We start from the raw sequence: 20,187 nt of genomic DNA on the forward strand, positions 1-20,187 counted from the left end.
ACTTAATAATATTTAATATTTAATATTACTTATTAAATTATTAAAAATTGAATAGTTTTGAAGATAATTTTTTTAATATTATTAATTTTTTCTAAATGTAATTAAAACATTATAATTTTATGATAAGTTATGTTACAAGTTATAAACATAAAAAAAATTAAAAATATATTGAAAACATTTTAATATAATTAAAAAAAAAAAGAACAAGAATCATTGTAATATTATTATGATATTTCCATTTAAAAAATGATAAAATTATGTTATCTTTAATCTATAAAAGAATAACATATAGAAAGATAAAGAAATAAAGAGAGAAAAACATTATTAAATTTTGAGAAAATTAGTCATATTAATAAAACTGGACATTGTATTTTAAATATAATCAAATTTTTTATGATGCATGCTAAATGATATATAACAAATATTGGTAAAAATATGAATCATTTGCAATAAAGAAAAGTATTTTCTGTTTTATGCATTTGAAGATTAAAAACTTGCAACAGAAGGACAACCAGTTTTCGGATCGCGATAGTCCGGTAAGCAATTTACTTTCGGTTTCGGTTTCACTGATGAAGGAAGGCTTAATGGAATGAAAAAAAAATGAGAACAGAGAACAAATGTACAGAGAAAGAGGAAAGGAGACCATTATAAAAGAAATGATAATTGAGTATCCAAAATGATAAGATACCATTATTTCAACTATAAATTTGTTATGTTAATTAATTCGTAGAACAGATTATTTATTATGCGCTAATCAGATAAATATACATATTTATTTTTATTTTAAATATTCATTTGAAATACATACAATATACATTTAGATGTTGACAAATATTAATATATAAAATTAATAATAAATGAAATATAATAATAAAATATATATATTATATTATTTTTTATTTTTAGCATAAAATGAAATGATTATAAATATTTAAAATTATAGATATTTTTATTAAAGAACAAAGAATAAATAATACAGATATATAATAGATATATAAATATATGAGAATTATATTGAATAATATAATTGGCAAATTGGCAAATTTATATTCTCTTATGAAATGTCATAAACGGTTTAAGATAAATGATTTGATTTCATTTTAATTTCTTTCTCTCCATGATTATGCTTTTCATCTTCTTTTTTGCTATAATAAATAATAATTACTTAATTTAAAATAATAATAATTCCTTTACAAAAAAATATGATTCAAATTATGATGTCAATTTATTATTTTAGGTTGCTAATTTAAAAAAAAAATTATTTGATTTTAAAAACATTAATTTTACATCATATTTTTTTAAGTCTAATATAACTTTATAATTATAGATTTTCTCTAAAATCAAATATTAATTTTAATCATAATAATTTTATGATAAAGTTAAATTAAAAGTGAAATTAAATCAAATAAAACTAAACAACTAAAAAAATAGTTTTACTTGTAAAAAAGATCCCTTTTTAAGAAATTACCAAGAAGGAAAAAATTTATTATTTAATTTAATAAAAAAATAAAAATTGAAACGATAAAGTTTTGTTTGATTATTAAAGTTTCGCAACGTTTTCATTTTAATCGAAAGGATAAAAATCGATCGTCATTCCTTTGCTACCTGACCTTGATACATGTAAGTAGGTATTGAGCAAGATTTAAATGATTATATATTATATATATTTGCAGACTGAGTTTAAAAACCAGAACATTTATTAAAAGAAGATGCAAATGAAATCATCGATTATGCAAATAAAAAATTTTAAATTTGAAATCAATGATTGCATAACTGTCTCAAAATAAATGACTTTTAATCTGTATTTACCATACAATTATATCATTTTTACTAATGTATAATGTAAATCGAAAATTAAAAAACAATAATTAATTATCATTTTTAAATGACAAATGCAAAAAATATAATTTTTTTGATAAATTATATAAATGATGATCATTTTGTAGATTGATGATCTATTATCATTTAAAAACGCGATTATTCTTGCGATAATAATGTAACAATGATGTAAAACTCGTAAATTTATGTTTATTTTACGTTTATTTTTGAAATATTTATCAAATAATTAAATTTATAATATTTTAATTATAATAAAAAAGTTTATAGTAATAATAATATTTATATAAGAATGAAATAAATAATCTTATTAACATTATTAACATAGTAACAGAAACAAAATTGAAGATATGTATATTAAATCAAATAATAAAATGAACAAGTGAATAAATGAAATTCGATTTTTTTAGATCTCAATCTAGTTTTATCATTTTACCTTTCATTTTCAGAATAATCTTATAGGATTATAATAAGAGAATATAAATGTAATATAAAATATTTTAAAATTGTCAATAAAAAATAAATACGTTGTTTGAAAAAATAGAGAAGATCACCTTGATATATTTATCGAAAAAATAAGCAATTGCGAATAAAAAGACGTGAACTTTTTACAATTTACATAAAGAAAAAATTATTATTTTCAACATTAATAAAATACATTTTACTCCAAATTATCATATCTATTGTTTTTTTAATCTTTAAATAAAATTGAAATATTGTTCAATTATTGAATTTTGATTGCTTTGTCATGTTAAATGGAATGATACGATTTCATACATTGATTAATTCAAGAAATGTTATTTTCTCTTTTTTTAACAGGAACTCGCGTCATTTAGCGTCCACATTTCATGAGTGATAAATTTTACACGAACCTTCGAATATATGAGATGAATAACAATCGAATTCTAAAGGCGCATCGACCCAAGTGAATTCAATGTTTTCACTTTCGAATACTTATAATTTTTTAGCATTCAAATTGTTCCATTCTATTCATCAATTATCTATTACTATTTATAAATTGATGAATTGATGCAAATTTATTTTTCAATCATATCTCACATAATTAATTTCTTTATAATAAAAATAAAAATTCTTCAATTAAATGCGAATAATATTTCTGTAAAAAAAATAAAAGCTATAATTAAAAAAAGAAAAAAAATTTTATCTCTATTATTATTTATTATAATATTAATAATAATTCTTAAGATAAATGTATTTTGTATAATCGTATCTTGTATTTGATTTATCGCTTAAAAGATAATATTTATTGTTAGAAATACATATATATCAATTTTAATATTGAATTAATTTCACAATTAATTTCATAATTAATTCAATACTAAATTTAGGTATAATTTCAATAAATAATATTTTTTATTAATCAAACTGATCACAATTAAGAATCAATAGTAATCAATATTTAATATTTAAAAAGCAATTATTTATATTTACGTCATTACTATTAAGTTATTTTATGAATTCTTAATGATATATAAATTTTTTTTCAATATTTACAATTGATTACTATAATAAATCGATTTACTTACATTATAACAAAAAGAAGACAAATAATTTTTCATAAAAATTGGGTGCTCAATCTAAAATTGCGAAATTGAAATTAATGACCATGTCATAGAGAAAGAGAGATGCACAAGTGTCAATTCCTATGAGGGAGCAGGTTTCTCGAAGATTGAACACGTGGAGAAGTAAAGTAGATCGACCCAGTTTTGGTCAACTTTAAGTCTTTGTTCATATGGGAGGGGTACCGGAACGATGGTTTTGTAAGAAGGGGTCCCCCTTTACTACGTGGCCATATAAGTAACGTCTGCTGCCACTGAAGAGACAGTCTTGCACCCCTTCGTTGATTCGAACATCGTTTCATTTTTTAGCAACTAAGGTAATTTTGATTTTGAGATCACAGATTAGCCAAGACTTATTTTTACATGTTCAATGATTCTAATGGATATTTGATAATTTACATTTTTCTTATTTCCATAATAATTCTTTTTCTATAGTAATTCACTTGAAATTTATTCTAAATTATGCATAGGTAATAGTAAAAGAAATTTTTGGGATACTTGTTAATCCTAATAATTTGTAATAGAAGATAATTTTATTTGAGAAATATCTATTAAATATCTATCTATTAAAATAAATCTATTAAAATAAATTTTCCATATTTTTTAAAAAAGTAACAATGATTTCTTTCTATCTGAAACAAAAAAAATTTCCTATCTTTTTAGATATTAAAGTCAAATTCTTTACATTATTTCTCTTAAATATTTATTATGTAGAAATTTATATTTTCATTTTTCAAAATGTATAAAATTAAGTTAAAGTTATATAAGTAATATTATAAACGATATATGATCAACTAGATATTTATCATATTATTCTAGAATGCAATTTGGAATTTTCTTCTCGGTGGCAGTGACATTGCTGCACACTAGCTATGGTGGCTTTGTATCCATCAGGATGCCGTACTTGAATCCAGCAGGTGTAACTTATATAAATAATATCGAACCTGAAGCTCAGCTTGCTTATAGCATTCCTGCTAAAATCGAAGCCCAACATGTTGGATATGCAACTGCTCAAGTTCCAGCAGTAGCTGCTGTCCCTTTTGTCAAACATGTACCAACTATTTCTCATGTGCCAATTACTAAAATTGAAGCCCAACCTGCTGTTTTGGAAAAACAATTAGATGTGGTAAAACCGGCCGTTTCTACTCGTAAATTCGAAGTAAATAATTTTTTAATTTAAGAAATTATCTTTTTTGCTCTCTCTGCCTTTTGCTGATTCCTCATGATTTTCCCTTCTTTTTATTTAATCTTTTTACATTTTTTCTTTTAATTTGTATTTTGATTAGATTCTTTTATCATTTTTTTTCATTTATAAAAATCTTCAAATTTTTCTTTTTCTTTATATTTAAACTTTTTTCATTTTCTTTTATTAATTTTACTTTAAAAATTTAAAAAATTAATATTTTTCACTAGGTGCGTCGTCCAGCAATTCAGAAGCAATTTTATGACATTGAAGAACGCGTAGTTGTTCGTCCAGCTGGCTCAGCAGTAGTTGAACTTGATCAACCAACTTCCAAAACTCAGAAAGGACCAGCTGTGATTCAACCTTTGCTCCAACATTTCGAAGCAACTCAAACTCTTCCATCTCCAACAGTTTCTTCTGCTCCAATTTCTAATGATGATGAAACTGTTGTAGTAGAAAATCCTGAATTTCGCAAACTCAATGTTCAGAGTCAGGTAACATTTAAATTATTAATTATTGATTAAAAATTAATTTAAATTAATTAATTCTTCTTGAATGAATAATTAAAATTTACTTTTTTTCTAGGCTAGTGGAAATTTACCCCAATTAAAAACTAATTTGAACGGTGCATTATCGAATGAACCTCTCGTTGCTCATGATCCTTCACCAAGTGTTATCGTTAGTCCCAATTCCTCTCCTGAACAAGACCAACAGAATCAGAACAGATTGATCGAATTGCTCACTGCTCGTGGCAATGTTGAGGTAATTATTATTATAAAATGTTATTATGATAATATTATTATGAATTATTATAAAGATATTCCATTTTTATATTATTCATTTTCGAGAGAATAGTATAAATAATATATATAGTATAAATAGTATAAATAGTATAGTAGTATGAGAATAGTATAAAAATATTAGAATTAGAGAATTATTATATGTAAATAGTAATTTGTATGAGTACACTATAATAAATTATTGATACACTATAATAAATATTTAAAATTAAAAATTACTTTAAAATATTATATAACTATAAAAAAATTGCTAATTATCCAATTATTTGATTAATTAGCACTTTTTTCAACATAACTCTTCTTAACAATTATTTCTCTGATTAAGCGAAAGCTTTATCTTTAATATTTATTTATCATATTTTGTATTTATGAATATTATATTTTTAAAGGTTGGATTCGGTCATTCCAGTCCCTCTCAATCCGCAATTGGAGATGCTGGCCAGGTTCGAGGTCGAGTAATTTCCGCCACTCCAGCTCCAGAATCTGCGGAACCAGCTGATGAACGAGTTTCTACAAGACGTGTCGTGATCAGCAGACCAATTGAAACTCTTCAAGAAGTGAATGTTGTGGAACCAGCAACGAAAATAGAAAGAGTATCTGTACAACAACCTACTTTTATAAAAACTACGCGTTTAGATCATGTTCAAGTTCATAGTTCTGTCCCTGTAGTCGGAAAAGCTCTTGCGCCAACGATTGCTCATGCTGCTGTTCCGGTTTATCAGAAAACCATTTCGCCAGCATACAAATATTATCACTAAACCAGTTGACAATTTGTGATCTTACTTATTTTAAAATAGAATTAATGAATATATATTGTGCTATATTAAATTTATGTCCATGATTGAATATTTATATTAAAAGAAATTAAAATTAAAGCATTTTATATTATTTTTTAAAATTTTAAAATAATTTTTATAATTTTTTTATGAAAAGAAAGATTATACATGTTGTAAAATTGTATTTTTAAATCGAAATAATTTTTCGTATTATTTCTGTTAAAAAAATTATAAACAAATGGAACCTTATATATTTTATATTTATTTTATATTTTGAAAAATGTTTATAATTATAAAAAATAGAAATGAAATATGATTGTTTTATTTCTTATGAATACCTATTCATTTGAAGTGTAGGAAAATTTTGAAATTATTCGGGGGATTTCCAAACTTTGTTAAGTTATTGATAAAAGAAATTAAAAAATTAAAAAAAATTAAAAAATTAATTAATAAATTAATTAGTGGAATTTTATAATTCAGAGATATTCACATATTTGAAATTATATTTCTTAAAATATATTTTGCAATATTAAATTTAAAAATTTAAAAATTTAAAAATCTTTAAAATTTAAAATTTAAAACAATCTTTAAAATTTACATTAATTAAATAGTAAATTCAAAAATAACTTTATAAATTTATTTTAAAACATTTTACTACTTTACTTTTTTCTTTTTAATACGGTTAAAAATATCTACATAAAATATATGATTATTAAAAAACGATGAAAATAATTAGAAAAAATTAAATTAAAAACATAATTATTAAAAGAAAATATAAAAGATTAAATATATTCAATATTGAATACTGTAAAAAACTTTCGTGATCAATTTGTGCATTATGATAATCTCATAAAATGTGAAAGATTCTAATTACAAAGTAAAATACAAAATCTTAAGTATCCTTCATAACTTTTGCATAACTATTTTTTCTTTCACATTTTTCATAATTTCTTTAAATTATATGCATTGTTCAGAATAAACCGACAATGATTTCCTATAGCAGCAAATCAATTTTGACAAGGATAACCACTGCCTCTGGATACTACTTATAAGGATATAACATTGACCTAAATACCATTAAATAAATATGACTTTATATCTATATTTGTTTCCTTGCTTGTTTTTTCCCTTAAATAAAAATAGTAAAATGATTATCAATAAAAAATAATTAAGATTTTTCATACATACATATTTAATGTTATTAATAATAGAAATAATATTAAAAATATATTTATCTTGGTAAAACATGCATATTTATCGCATAGATTCATATAATTTTCAATTTGATCAAAAGGACTATTTTATTTAAATTATTCAGATTATCACTCAACAAAACTCTATAATAAAACGTTGTAATAATTTTCTTGAATATTGTTTAATACGTTAATATGAAATTTTTATAGATTTTATCCGTTATCAGATTTTATCTGTTATACATTTTATCCATTATTTTTGCTCATATTATATTAAAATTTTGTAATAAAATTGAAGTTAATATATAATTTAATTATAACATTTATGATGATGAATAAAAAGATTTAAATATTTGTAAGCTCATACTTTCAAAAATCAAGTAAATAATATTTATTTAAATAATATATTAAATTATAATTAATATTATATTACAATTAAACTTACAAACAAATGAAATTTAAAAAAATCAAATAATCAAAAAGAATTTGCATGAAATTCGAACGTGACAAAAGAAAGCGTAATCGATTACATGAATACTGCACAAAGAAAGCAAAGAAACTTGAAATTACAAATGATTTATACTATCTAATATATAACTTTGTCATAGTATAATAACATAGTGAATTGCAATCCGGATTCAATTGTTAACAAAGACACATATATGTAGTATGCATAACACATAAATCGGAAAACTGTGTTAACCAAAAAAATCTTTAAGAATCTGAATAGGCAGTTGAAGTTTATCAATCATGGAATATACATAATATAACAATTTAGTAAATCTTCTAAAATTTTTTTTTTAAATTACAAATGTTCTATTAATAAATATTTAATAAATAATTAAATTTTATTTTAATATATCACTTTTTTTTATTATTTTTTCTCTTTTTAAGTTCATTTAGAAAATTTCAAAATTTTTCTTATATTTTTAAGTTATAATAATTTCACTAAAAAAATTTAAAAGGAAAAAAAAATTTAAAAAAAAGATTATTATTATCAAGAAAATAAAAAAATATAAAAATGTAAAAATTACAGTTGATTTTTAATTTTATATTCAACAATTTTCTAATATTGTTTTTTATTTAAACATATTATTTTTTAAATTAAACATATTATTTTTTTAAATATTATTTTTCTTTATTTAGAATATTTCCTTATTTAGTAGAATTTTGCAATATTATTTTTGATAATACTATTTTTGATTACTATAAACAAAATAATATGTATAATAGTTTAATTCTGAAATAAATAAATTTAAGAAATAATGAAAATTCTACAAAATCGATTTCCAAACATGTAAAAACATTATACCCACCAAATTTCACGGTACACATCGATTTGAATCGAACAACTGTTTTTAAAATACAACTTTTAACAAATTCATCGTGCGTAAACTGGTGAATCGATTGAATGCCGCGCCTATTGAATTACTATTCTTCCAAAGAAAGTGAAAAGCAAAAAAAAGTTTCAGAATATTCTATACAAGACAATATGATTCAGCTTATTTGTGTTTTATAATAACTCACTTAGAATAGAAATTCTGATGAATTCTTGAATAATTTCTAAATAATTATTCAAGAATTGTATATATTAATTATTTCTAATTAATTATAGAATTATTAAAGAATTAAGGTAAAAAAATTTCAAAAGTTATAAATAATGATGAAAGAAAAGAAGAAAGGAATAAAACTTTTTAAAAATTTCTAAAAAAAAATTTCTAAAAAAAAATTTCTAATAAAAAATTTCTAATAAAAAAAATTTTTTCAAAAAAAAATAATTAAAAAAAAATACAAAAAGATTTGAAAATTTTTAATTCAGAACAATATAAATCTTCTATATTTTAAATATTTATCACTTCTTAAAATATTTTTTCATAAAAATAATCTTTTAAAATAATTTTTCTAAAATTTACTTACTTTAAATTTAATTATTTAAATTTATAATCTTCTTACAGTTCTTCAGTTTTTTCTAATGAAAAAACAAACCACAAAAATTAGATATTTCTTTTCTTTATATTTCGTTTATAATTCACAGATCTATACCACATGATCCAAAATTCACGAATAATTATCTTGGATAAAACAAATCTAATATTCAATATTTAATATGTACTATAAATCCGTTATTATAAATAAAGCACTCAAGAATCAGGAAAATCGTAGATAAATGCAAGCAAGCAATGATTATGATTTGAAGGAATCTTCATTCTTGAAACGAAAGAACAAATGACCTCGTCGATAAGGCCGGTAGAACAAGTCAGAAGACAGATAATGACCAAGAAAACGTCGACAGTAACCTTAGTAACTTGTACTGAAGTAACAGTTACTATATAAGTAACACTATAACGAATCTTGAATTCAGTTAGACATGCGCAAGAGAAATAACTAGATCTGTGGGCCAAGTAATCAAATGTTCAAAAGGTGAGTCTGTTTGAGCAGAAAATCGAATATCACAAGGATTGATCGAAATACAAGAAGAGTTAGAGAATTCCTATCAAGAGGATCAGCAATTTCTCAACTCATATTTAATAATTATAAATAGTGTATAGCTCAAAATCTCACGAGAGAAATATTCTCTGAAGTTTCTGTGTTAAACATTATTTACTTCATGTGAATTGAATCATAATATAAAAAAAGTGATATACGAAGAAAAACTTTTTCATGCAATTTTGAACGATAGCGCATGCGTAGAATAGATATAAAGTTTGAATTAGAATACTGATTCAGCTATCGTAAATTCCTTTCTTTTTTTAACATCTTAATTTATAATAAATATTTTTTATTATAAATTCGTTATGATATATCCATATTTCTTGTTTGATAAAGTGATTATAATAAAATATTTAAAATTAAAAACTTTAAAATCATTTCTTTTTTATAATTTTAAAATGACAAAATTGTTAGTTTAAAGTGGACGAAATTTACTATTTCCAGAATTTTGCACAAATATGAATATAATAATTGTGCTTATGATCGTGATGGAATTATGTGTGGCCTCACCACAATACTATCTTCCCTCGGGATTCGTGTATCAACATCCAGCAAATCTACTGAATTCGGCAATAGAAGATACTTTACCAAACGAATTACGAAATAACTTTTATAAAAATCCGCAAATTGCTGCTAAACTCGCAAAAGAATCATGGATTTTCAACAAAGAAATGCAGGTAAAATTTTTGTTAATTTTAATATTTCTTTTATAATATTATTAAAACATATCATAATTAATAAGTAAAGTGTCAATTGATTTTGAAACGAGGTTGATGGATTTAGTTCTGAAATCTGAGAATACGACCTTCACTATTCTCTCTTATACTGATTTTATCTCTATCTTTTATTGATATATCGCATTTCATTATGAATTCGTACTACAATATATATCTAATACTTCGTAATATTTTTAATCTTTTCATTTATTGTTTTTTTTAATGTTTCAAAATTTTTTTTTAATTTATTGTTTTTTTAAAAAAAATAATTTATATTAATATTATTTCTTGATATTTTTTTAATAAATATTCTAATATTCATTTTCTAAATATCTAATATCATTTTCTAAATATTTTATTAGTATTTGTTTATAAAAATTTAATGATATATATAATAAGAAATTGATAATAATTGTTTTAATTATAATTGTAATATTTCTTTTCATTGTAGGTAATCGATCGTGAAACAGATAAAATACCACGGGAAAAAGTATATAATGTTCTTCATAATGCAGGATTTGTGCGAAAATAAAAAAATTGTAAAAAATTTTTAATAATTATTTTTTAATTTTTTATAACGATCCTTCTAAATCCTTCTATATCATTCTATTCATATTTCATATTTTTTTATTAATATTTATATTTATTATATTATATTATATTATTTTATTATTTTTAAAATTATTTGAAAAAAAATATAATTATTATGAAGCAAAATTATATATGTATAATGAATTTTTTACTTCTTTATAATTTAAAATTTTGTTTTCAAAAAACAACTGATATATATAATTAATATCAATTTTTAACATGCATTATTTAAACGTATTAAATATTTATAAATGCACATTATATATAAACTCATGTTCATAAAAATTATAAATTTTTGAAGAATTAAAACAAATACTTTTTATTAAACTATTTAATTAAGTATTATTAAAATCAGAACTATTAATTAATTATTAACTAAATATTATTAACTAAGTATTAATTATTTATTTAATTAAGTATTATCAAAGTCAATTCAGAAATATAAAGAAATTAATTACATATATATATACATTTTATTTATTAATTTAATTGTATAAACATAAGATATATAAAAGATTTAAAAATAGATTATCATATTTTTATAAAATTTTATTAATGTATTATTTTTGTTTACATAATTTATATTTTTCAAAAGATTCTAATAAAATATCTATAATAGATATATCTTCACCCATTATGTAAAGTGACTTTTTATGAATAGCTTGATGCACATTAGTATGTAAAAAACTATGTATTTTTTCTAAATAGTTATCTATTTCATTTGCATATAATACACCTTTGCTTTCATAACGTAAGATATGTGGATAACAATTTTCAATTACGCGATTTAGATATCGCGCTATATTTATTTCGCCTATTATTTTATGCATTCCTGGTAATTGCATTATAGGATCAATACCAATTTCTTTCCAAATTATTGTTAAGTGAATGTCATTAACTTGATTTCCTTTTTTATATTCCAAACAAAAATCTGATAATTCATTTGGAAAATGTTGTACACTGGAATGTACATGAGATGTCACAAAAATGTTAACATAAGATTTTATATAATGAAAAAATGGTTCTATAAATCTGATTGGATGTTTTGGATCACAAAATAAAACAAGTTTTTGTTTTTCGAATTTTCTAGTACATTCAGATTCTTTTTCAAGTTTATTTATTTCTTGTTTCATGTCTTCAAGCTTCTTTATTTGAGAAAAATTGTGACTAATCCTGTTAGAAACGTATATATATTGTATTTATTTTATTTATTTACTTATTTAATAAATAAAATTTTATACATTGAATGAAAAAAATGTAATTTACAAAATTTATTATAAAATTATAAATTCATTTTAATTTCAATATTGTAATTATTTGCATAAATATCTTAATAATAATTAGAAAAATATTTACTTGTTTAAGCGACAAATAGGATTATTGTAAACCATTTCCAAATCTACTTTTGGTCCAACTAAATCTCGTATATTATTTAAACCATATTTAATCATAGTTGGTCTAAGAAAAAACAGATAATTAAAATTTTAATAATATATTCATGATATAGATATCAACTATAATACAGATATTAATTATTTTTCTGTTACCTTTCTAAAGATAATCCCCAAGCAATTACATTTACATCTTCAGGTAATCCCATTGGTAATAGCATTTCTGGTCTGAACATTCCACTATTACCAATTTCTATCCATTTTTTCAAGCCTTCATGATAACAAAAGATTTCCATACTAGGTTCCGTATATGGATTGTACGCGGGTTTGAACTGAAGCTGTATAATACCAAGTTTCTTAAAAAATTCATATAAAATTCCTATCAAATCACCTAATGTGAGATTATAATCTGCAATAACACCTTCAATTTGATGAAATTCGGCTAAATGTGTAGCATCTAAAGTTTCATTACGGAATACTCGATCAATACTGAAATACTTCACTGGTTTAAATTTATTCTGAAATTTATGAGAATTTCTTAATTTTTAAATTGATATTTAAATTTTTTATTTAATTACCTGTTGCATAAGCTTATAAAGCATTCGTGCACTAACAGCTGTTGTATGAGTACGAAGAACATTTTTTTGAGCTTCTTCAAGTTTCCAATCATAACGATAACCAAGAGATCCATAGTCTCCTTCACTATGAACTTTTTTTACCTTTTCCATATAATCTATGGGAAAATTTGTACTATGAGATGGTTCTGAAATAAATATTTTACATATTAATTAAATACACTTAATTTAATTAAATATATATATAATTATATATACATATAGTTATTTAAAAGATTTATTAATAAAATATACCAGCTATAAAAAATGTATCATGTGCATCTCTTGCTGGATGTTGTTGAGGTTGAAATAATGCATCAAAATTCCAAAAAGAACTTTCTACATAATTATTGGTTGGCATTTCAGTAAATCTAAAAAGTGAAAAAAATATGTAAGAAAAAATATTAAAGACATGCTACAAAATTTAAAATTCATTTAAATAAGAAAAATAAAAATAATTTTTTCTTTTACATACCCCATTTCTAAAAAAATTTTTCTAAATTCGCTTCTTACTTTTAATAGTGGATGCAAATGACCTACTTCAAGAGTAGCACCAAGTGCTGCAAAATTATATGGTTTAAATTTTTTATTTTTCCATGCACCATTTATTAACAAATCAGCAGTTAATTCTGTTTCTTGTTTTTCAATTGTTGTTGTAAAATTTGGACCTTTTTCTACTTGTATAGATTTAATAATTCTGTTAAGAAAATTATTTATGTAATATAATTTTTTTTTAATTAAATTAATAAAAAACTTACACTTCTTGAATCAGTTTTCTCTTTTTATAATCATTTCTAAGCTGATCAGTTAAACTTGTTAGATCCTTTAAATCATTTTGTATAATATCTATAATAGAAGTTGCTTTCTTTTTCACAATAGGTGTACCATTACTTTTGTCAATTACAATCCAACCAGCTTGTAATGCTTTTGAAAATCCAATTTTTGCAAATGGAATTGATTGTATAATTTCAGATTGTAGCATTCCATCATTAGGAATTATATTATAAATTGCTGCTTCATGACTTCCATGATTTAATACATGCTGACCTTCTGATGTTAATTCCCATTTTTTATCAATAATTTGCTTAGTAGAAATTAACTATAATAAAAATATAAAATATAAAATAAAATGTAATTTTAATAATATTTTTATAATAAAAAAATTTAAAAAACAAGAATAGAAATTTTAAGGTTATATCAAATTTTTTCATCCAAAAAATCGATAAATTTATTTATGAATAGGCATTTTTTTAATAAAACATTTTGAAAACATTTTAAAATTAAAAATAATAATTTTTTAAAATAATTATTATAAAAACCTATAATTATAACACACATAAATTTATATAATTTGTTATTAACTTACATCACCAAGTGCTTCAATACTTTTGATAGCTCCAATAATTTTTTGATGATTTTCTTTAAAAACTTCAGCCAAATATAAAGAATTTAATTTTCCGTGCTTATCTATATAATCCAATATTTGATCAGTTAGTTGTTTTGCCATGTTTGAAGAGATAATGGTTTATATTTTACATTAAAGATCCTACCGGTAAAGATCCACGTGAATCATACGTGAATACTATAAAATAATATCAATAAAAATAACATATGGATAAGTATTTTTATTTAATTAAATAAAATTAAATTTCAATTTATATAATTTATTTTTACTACTTCATATTATATATTTACATATATATGAAATCATCACAATATTTTAAAAATTTATTAATAGCAAAATTTATAATTTAAAATATATATATATATTTATAAAATATATTATATATTTTTTGAAATTTAATTTTATTTCTTACATAAAATTTAGTTTTAATTTTACTCAATATTATAATTTTATGATAATAATTTTCTATATATCACATCTTAAAAGCACTTAAAAGATTTATAAAAAATTATTAATTATTAATTTATATATATATTATATATATTTTTATTTTGTATTTTATTTACATTTACATTATAAATATAAGTTATTTTAATAGAATAAATCTTGAAAAATAGATAGCACTTAATCTATATTATCTTAATACTTAATCTATGTTTTTACTATTTATAAACAATTGAGCCTACCATTTTAGGTACAATAATCATATTATGCAAATGAATTTTAACATTAATATACATATATATATATTAATTTGTGATTTTTCGTTCCGTAGTATTTCTTTTTTTTGTTTTACGCAGTTTTTTTTACTAAAGTCATGGATTTTCTTTTTAAATCATGAAAAAATCGCTTATGAACACGATCATGTATTAAAATCATAAGCTATTCACTAGAATAAATATAATTTAAAGATTACATAAAATATATATTTAAAGATAATATAAATATATAATTAAATATTTATTTTTAATTGATTTTTTTAAATATAAAATTGTTACTTTGGCAAGAAGTCATTCCTGAAAGGTGAACTTTTGAAAAGTTTTTTTTCTTTTGAATTTTTTTTGTTTGAAAACCATATGATAAAATTTATAAAAGATTATGTCACAAGTGAAAAATATATTTATAATTTAATAATATATTAATTATTTTTACATACAAATATTATATCTTTCGAATAAAAAAAATATTTATCTTATTTTAAGATATTTATTTTTGTTTTTTTGAGCTAGATGAAAAAGATTTTATCGGATATATTTATTATCAATTGTACCTCAGCCATGTTTTCGATTTTTTTAGAGAAACGAAACTGCGCTTTTCGTTTTATAAGATAAAATTCCGGCACTAACTAAATATTACTAGATGAAAATCTAATATAAATATCTAAATATTGACTATTTTTTTATCTTTTAGGAAGAATATCATTCAAATTATATTATGAAATTATATTTAATACTAATTATATTATATTATATTATTAATATTTATAACATATATATTATTAACATTTTAATCACTTAACACTTTTTTTTATTTTATTAAAATAAAAATATGTTACATTAAAAAATATATTGAATGATGTTTCTTTAAATGATTTTTTATTTATGTCAACTAATGTAAAATATATCTTTTTTATTAATTTTTAAATAATATTTATTTAATCATTATGAGTTAACATCAATTATTACAAAAAAATAATCAATATTTAACAATTTATACAAAATAAATTTATTAAAAATCCCGCCATATTTTTCATTCTACATAAAAAAAATACTGTCAAAGTGGCGCTAAATCATGATTAGTATTCTTGTACATTTTATAAGAAGCTGCATGTTCCCATTGGACCCAGATATTACCCAATAAAATTGAGAAACTTTAACTAACAGACATATATGAAGAAATCGATGCAGACATTTTGCGTTGGATTGCTTATAAAATAATGAAATATATTTTAGTAACTGGTGGTGTAATTAGTGGAGTCGGCAAAGGTGTTATTGCGAGTTCATTTGGAACTATACTTAAACATTGCGGTATTCATGTGACATCTATTAAGATAGATCCTTATATAAATATTGATGCCGGTACTTTTTCTCCTTACGAGCATGGTATGTTGTTTACAATTTATTTTTTTAATTATTTCATTTGAATGAAATAACATCCACAATAAATATTTTTGTAAAAAAATCTGAAATTTTAATATAGCCATGTGATAGATCAAAAAAATTTTATATATTGCTTATACCGCGCAATTTTGTAATCACGTGTGATATTTCTAAAAACATTTTTTATTCTAATAGTTAATATAATATTACAATTACATATTATAATTATATATTAATATATTAATATAATAATATAATTTTTTTTAAATGCAATGAAATTATGAATTTTGTTTTATTTAAATTGCTATTTCATTATTTATTTAAATAAAGTTATAAATAAATATTGTAAATAAATATATTATGATATACATTATATTTTTTTCATTAAATTATTTATTATTTTTTATTTATTAATTTTTGTTTTTTTCACAAAAAATTATATTTAATTTTTTGCATAATATTATATTTAATTAAGACATATACATATATTTCATTATTTATTTATTTTATTTATTTCATCAATTAGATAAATATAATATTAATTAATAATATTTTTCCAATTCTATATTTTTTAAATTATAAAAAAAATTTTTAACTTTTTTGTAAAAATAAAATATAAATATTATTTCAGTTGCAAATTTTTTATATTTTAGGAGAAGTATATGTATTAGATGATGGTGGAGAAGTAGATCTTGATTTAGGAAATTATGAGCGTTTTTTAGATATTACTTTACATAGAGACAATAATATCACAACAGGAAAAATTTATCAACATGTAATATCAAAGGAAAGACATGGTGATTATTTGGGAAAAACTGTTCAAGGTATATATAAGAAAATTTGTTTAAATATTATTTTAAAAATTAAATTATAAATCACTTTAATAAATAATAAGTTTTTTTTATTTTTTTATAGTAATACCTCATATAACAGATGCTATTCAAGAATGGGTTGAAAGAGTTGCAAAGCAATCAGTAACAAAAGATGGTGATAAACCAGATGTAATTTAATACTTGGATATAATACTTAAATTTAAAAAAAATTCTTTAAATAATATAAAATTAATCAAAATTTTGTTTTTTATAGGTTTGCATTGTTGAATTAGGTGGAACTATAGGAGATATTGAAGGAATGCCATTTGTAGAAGCTTTTAGACAATTTCAATTTAGAGTAAAAAAAGAAAATTTTTGCTGTGCACATGTATCTTTAGTGCCACAAGTATGAAATTGTTTTTAATATTTTAACTTTTTTCATTATCCTAGATCTTGACTTTGAATTTGTGCCAAGTTAGTTTATTCTTAACTTTTAAAATTAAAATTATATAACTTTTATTTATAAAGACTTATAGCTATATTTATAATTAATTTATAAATTATATTTATAACTGAAAAAGAAAAATAATAAAAAAAATTTTTAATATTACATATCCTTTTTTTAGCCAAGATCTACAGGAGAACCAAAAACAAAACCAACTCAGTCCAGTGTAAGAGAATTACGTGGATTAGGTTTGTCTCCTGATCTCATAGTTTGCAGATCTGAACAACCAATAGGCGATTGTGTAAAAGAAAAAATTTCAAATTTTTGTCATGTTGCTCCAGAACAAGTATTTTTTCAATTCTTTAATTTTAATAAAATCTTGAAAGAAATAATTATAAATCTAATAAAAGTTTATATTTGTTAGGTCATAACTATACATGATTTGTCATCTATATATCGTGTTCCTTTATTGATGGAATCTCAAGGTGTAATCGAATTTTTAAATGATAGGCTACAATTAAATATTGGAATGCCACGCCCTCGATATTTTATGCGAAAATGGAGAGATTTGGCAGATCGTATTGATCATTTACGAAAAGAAGTAAATATTGCATTAGTAGGAAAATATACAAAATTAGAAGATTCTTATGCATCAGTTACGAAAGCATTACAACATGCTTGTATTCAAGTTGGTTATAAACTTAAATTAACAGTAAAGTATCAAGTATTTATTTTGTTAAATTTATTATTATGACAATATTATATTTATCTAATTATTTTTACTAAAATAATTTTAGTATATAGAAGCTGATAATTTAGAACAAAGTACGAAAACAATAGATCCTGTATTATATCATGAAGCTTGGCAACAACTTTGTAAAAGCAAGTAAGTTATTTTTTTTTGTTATTAATATATTAATTATACGTTACAGAATTATGTTTTATTTATTTTTAATTATATTTTTGGACTTTATCTTTTTAGTGGTGTTGTTGTACCAGGTGGTTTTGGTAAAAGAGGTATGCAAGGAAAAATGGAAGCATGTAAATGGTGTAGAACAAACGATAAACCATTCCTAGGTATTTGTTTGGGATTACAAGTAGCAGTAGTTGAATTCGCAAGGAATGTTTTAAATATAGAATCTGCAAATAGCATGGAAATTGATCCAGAAACAGATCATCCTCTTGTTATAGATATGCCTGAATATAATCCAAAACAAATGGGTGGAACTATGAGACTTGGAAAAAGATATACTCGGTTTACAGAAAATAATTCTGTTATAAGTTAATAATAAATTGTTTAAAAGTATTTAATTTAATATATTTCTGTTTTTGTATTAATTAATTACTTCATTTATAGAACAATTGTATGGTAATAAAGATTTCATAGAAGAAAGACATAGACATCGTTATGAAATCAATCCAAAGTATATTAATGATTTAGAAGAAGCTGGATTGAAGTTCGTAGGTAAATCAGCATTAATTTTTTATATAATATATATATATATATATATAATTATTATTATTATAATTTTATATTAGGTCATGATGAAGAAAATTTACGCATGGAAATAGCAGAATTAGAAGGACATAGTTATTATGTTGCGACACAATTCCATCCAGAATATTTGTCTAGACCTCTGAAACCTTCACCACCATTTTTAGGACTAATTTTAGCTAGTGTCGGTAAATTAAAGCAATACTTAGTTAAAGGTTGTAAATTTTCACCTCAAGCAATCAGTGATAATGAATCAGGTAATAAACAATAAATTGTTTAATTCTATATTTTATACTTATAACTTTTATCATTATAATATATAAAATTTAATCATTTATTTTTTTTTTAATAGATAATGAATGTCTTGTTGATTCAATAGCAAAGCAACAAACAGTAAGCGAAACTAGTATGAGTGGTAGTACTACATCTTACAATGATTTGATTGAATAGATATATTAATCATAAAAATAATTTTAATTATTATCTTAATAATAATATTATAAAGATTTAGAATACATGTTAACATATTTATGGTAATATGCTATGTATTTAAACTATATAGTTTTATTATTGGATATGTATATATCACATATATTATATACCAAAAAATGTCTACATTATATAGTTTTATACCGAATAAACTAAAAAAAATTTAAATATTAGCACATTTCTGATAAATTAGACTTCTTATTTTTCATAAAATAATATTTATGAAATGTTCAAATTTTTCTTCCTCATCATTTCTCTAAACAAAAAAATCT

At 21.4% G+C, this 20,187-nt stretch overlaps 4 protein-coding genes across 13 annotated transcripts; 3 read left to right on the forward strand and 1 right to left on the reverse strand.

Annotated features, from left to right (window-relative positions):
- Positions 1–3,477: 3,477 nt before the first annotated feature.
- LOC107996650 (uncharacterized) lies at positions 3,478–6,274 on the forward strand. Its single transcript, XM_017054818.3, has 5 exons — positions 3,478–3,733; positions 4,236–4,575; positions 4,830–5,093; positions 5,185–5,361; positions 5,789–6,274. The coding sequence occupies exons 2-5, from the start codon at positions 4,237–4,239 to the stop codon at positions 6,155–6,157; spliced, it is 1,149 nt and encodes a 382-aa protein (XP_016910307.1). The 5' UTR covers positions 3,478–3,733; position 4,236; the 3' UTR covers positions 6,158–6,274.
- A 3,352-nt stretch (positions 6,275–9,626) lies between these two features.
- LOC107996441 (uncharacterized) lies at positions 9,627–11,131 on the forward strand. 2 transcript variants are annotated; one of them, XM_028666151.2, is made up of 3 exons: positions 9,627–9,789; positions 10,303–10,535; positions 11,026–11,131. In XM_028666151.2, exons 2-3 carry the CDS (start codon positions 10,317–10,319, stop codon positions 11,104–11,106), a joined length of 300 nt encoding a protein of 99 aa, XP_028521952.2. In that variant the 5' UTR covers positions 9,627–9,789; positions 10,303–10,316; the 3' UTR covers positions 11,107–11,131. The 2 variants fall into 2 exon arrangements, with proteins under 2 accessions (XP_028521952.2, XP_061934884.1); XM_062078900.1 differs by lacking the exon at positions 9,627–9,789 and adding an exon at positions 9,833–10,193.
- Positions 11,132–11,619: 488 nt separating this feature from the next.
- LOC107997114 (phenylalanine--tRNA ligase alpha subunit) lies at positions 11,620–15,932 on the reverse strand. 9 transcript variants are annotated; one of them, XM_062077855.1, is made up of 10 exons: positions 15,574–15,880; positions 15,011–15,464; positions 14,537–14,752; positions 13,929–14,269; positions 13,646–13,867; positions 13,426–13,541; positions 13,135–13,319; positions 12,713–13,074; positions 12,522–12,623; positions 11,620–12,338 (listed from the first exon to the last, which is right to left on the reverse strand). In XM_062077855.1, the coding sequence occupies exons 3-10, from the start codon at positions 14,675–14,677 to the stop codon at positions 11,726–11,728; spliced, it is 2,082 nt and encodes a 693-aa protein (XP_061933839.1). In that variant the 5' UTR covers positions 14,678–14,752; positions 15,011–15,464; positions 15,574–15,880; the 3' UTR covers positions 11,620–11,725. The 9 variants fall into 9 exon arrangements, with proteins under 9 accessions (XP_061933839.1, XP_061933838.1, XP_061933841.1 ...); XM_062077854.1 differs by having other exon boundaries at positions 15,262–15,464; positions 15,574–15,878; XM_062077857.1 differs by lacking the exon at positions 15,011–15,464 and having other exon boundaries at positions 12,713–12,894; positions 15,846–15,932.
- Positions 15,933–16,270: 338 nt separating this feature from the next.
- LOC107997124 (CTP synthase) lies at positions 16,271–20,104 on the forward strand. The gene is made up of 11 exons (XM_017055556.3): positions 16,271–16,677; positions 17,328–17,498; positions 17,590–17,675; positions 17,761–17,892; positions 18,113–18,277; positions 18,356–18,643; positions 18,729–18,817; positions 18,914–19,212; positions 19,289–19,396; positions 19,471–19,683; positions 19,779–20,104. Exons 1-11 carry the CDS (start codon positions 16,512–16,514, stop codon positions 19,874–19,876), a joined length of 1,815 nt encoding a protein of 604 aa, XP_016911045.1. The 5' UTR covers positions 16,271–16,511; the 3' UTR covers positions 19,877–20,104.
- The last annotated feature ends 83 nt before the right edge of the window (positions 20,105–20,187 follow it).

The sequence above is a fragment of the Apis cerana genome, linkage group LG8 (genome assembly GCF_029169275.1).
Source record: "Apis cerana isolate GH-2021 linkage group LG8, AcerK_1.0, whole genome shotgun sequence".
Lineage (NCBI taxonomy): Eukaryota > Metazoa > Arthropoda > Insecta > Hymenoptera > Apidae > Apis > Apis cerana.

Excerpts from the sequence above, each read along its gene's own strand:
- LOC107996650 (XM_017054818.3), top strand. The coding sequence starts at position 4,237 with ATGCAATTTGGAATTTTCTTCTCGGTGGCAGTGACATTGCTGCACACT. Across the intron at positions 4,576-4,829 it reads TTTCTACTCGTAAATTCGAA|GTGCGTCGTCCAGCAATTCA; the intron begins GTAAATAATTTT and ends ATTTTTCACTAG. Across the intron at positions 5,362-5,788 it reads CTGCTCGTGGCAATGTTGAG|GTTGGATTCGGTCATTCCAG; the intron begins GTAATTATTATT and ends ATATTTTTAAAG.
- LOC107996441 (XM_028666151.2), top strand. The coding sequence starts at position 10,317 with ATGAATATAATAATTGTGCTTATGATCGTGATGGAATTATGTGTGGCC. Across the intron at positions 10,536-11,025 it reads TTTTCAACAAAGAAATGCAG|GTAATCGATCGTGAAACAGA; the intron begins GTAAAATTTTTG and ends TTTTCATTGTAG.
- LOC107997114 (XM_062077850.1), bottom strand. The coding sequence starts at position 14,677 with ATGGCAAAACAACTAACTGATCAAATATTGGATTATATAGATAAGCAC. Across the intron at positions 12,624-12,712 it reads TGGGGATTATCTTTAGAAAG|ACCAACTATGATTAAATATG; the intron begins GTAACAGAAAAA and ends GTTTTTTCTTAG. Across the intron at positions 12,339-12,521 it reads CCTATTTGTCGCTTAAACAA|GATTAGTCACAATTTTTCTC; the intron begins GTAAATATTTTT and ends CGTTTCTAACAG.
- LOC107997124 (XM_017055556.3), top strand. The coding sequence starts at position 16,512 with ATGAAATATATTTTAGTAACTGGTGGTGTAATTAGTGGAGTCGGCAAA. Across the intron at positions 18,818-18,913 it reads CAACAACTTTGTAAAAGCAA|TGGTGTTGTTGTACCAGGTG; the intron begins GTAAGTTATTTT and ends TTATCTTTTTAG. Across the intron at positions 19,684-19,778 it reads AATCAGTGATAATGAATCAG|ATAATGAATGTCTTGTTGAT; the intron begins GTAATAAACAAT and ends TTTTTTTAATAG.